Genomic DNA, 1,249 nt, shown 5'->3' on the forward strand with positions numbered 1-1,249 from the left:
AAACACCCTAAAATGTCTTTGAAGATCTACGAAATTGATATCTTGACATAAGAGAGTTTCGCTGCGACAGACCATGTTGGAGAGCAGCATTTTCAGGGGGAACCCCAAACCATAATAATATAAAACTTCAAGATTCAGGAAATCTGAAGTCATGAGAGAACCCCACACGCTGCGCACTTCTACGAAAGGAGATGAAGGTTCTAAATGATCAAAAAGTAGCAAAATCTTGTCTTCCAGAATTACTTTCATTAGCCATAACTAAAGCCACATATTATCCATCTCAATCCATAATATGTACATTTCTGTATAATGTGGTGATTTTCTTTACCATTCTTTGAGATTTGATACCCATAATTGTAACTGGGACGAGGCAATGATTGAAGACATGTCTTTTGTTATCCCTTCTGCCAAAGACAATGGCGGTGCTCGTAGAGGTGGGGCCAACAACTTCCCTCTCCGCGGCGGGAAAAGCACACTGTGGGAGGGAGGTATCCACGGCGTGGCTTTTGTCACCGGCGGGAGTGTGGCACTGAAAGGAACAGTCAACCGAGAGCTGATCCACGTCACTGATTGGTTCCCCACGCTGGTGGGCCTGGCACAGGGCTCCCTCAACGGAACGAAGCCTTTGGACGGAGTGGACCAGTGGGACACCATCAGGTATGTAGTACAAACAGTCGACCTCACTTTCAATAGCTTTTGATTGTAGCTTTTTTGGGGTTTGTTTCTTTATTTGTCTATTTGTTTGTTTTTTTGGTTTCTTTTCTTTCTTTCTTTCTTTCTTTCTTACTTTCTTTCTTTTTTTCTTTCTTTCGTTCGTGCTCCCTTTCTTTCTGTCTTTCTTTCTAAGTGTTGTATGTCCATTGTCGGATGCAGCCCTTCAAAAATGAAGCCCACACTGTTATATCAGCTCATTCTGTACCCAGCAGGATATGCCTGTCTCCGCTCTGATGTCTTAACACTTTTTTTCTGATCTCTCCAAAGTCATCTCGCCTGTTGCTCTCTCATGCATGTAATGTTTTTGGTCTATTCATGTTTGTATATTGTCTTGATTACCCGCCACCAGTCTTCAATGGTCCTTCTTGAGCTTGTGCTCTGTTGAATCACTGTATTGCAAGTCTCGGCAGATTCCCAAAAGCTGATGATAGCTTACATAATTTGTATGACCGTGCGATTTTTTAGATGTTTCTGTTGACTTTCTTCTTGTGTATGAAAAATAAAATTATTATAACGGCTTTTCTGCACTGTTTTT

At 41.7% G+C, this 1,249-nt stretch overlaps 1 protein-coding gene across 1 annotated transcript in view; it reads left to right on the forward strand.

Annotated features, from left to right (window-relative positions):
- LOC101856233 (arylsulfatase J) overlaps window positions 1-1,249 on the forward strand; it is an 8,410-nt gene that overhangs the window by 5,149 nt on the left and 2,012 nt on the right. Inside the window, exon 7 of the mRNA XM_035970954.1 lies at window positions 414-657. Coding sequence (XP_035826847.1) covers window positions 414-657 — 244 coding nt within the window. The remainder of the gene's footprint in view (window positions 1-413; window positions 658-1,249) is intronic.

This window comes from Aplysia californica, unplaced genomic scaffold, assembly GCF_000002075.1.
Source record: "Aplysia californica isolate F4 #8 unplaced genomic scaffold, AplCal3.0 scaffold00014, whole genome shotgun sequence".
NCBI classification, from domain to species: domain Eukaryota; kingdom Metazoa; phylum Mollusca; class Gastropoda; order Aplysiida; family Aplysiidae; genus Aplysia; species Aplysia californica.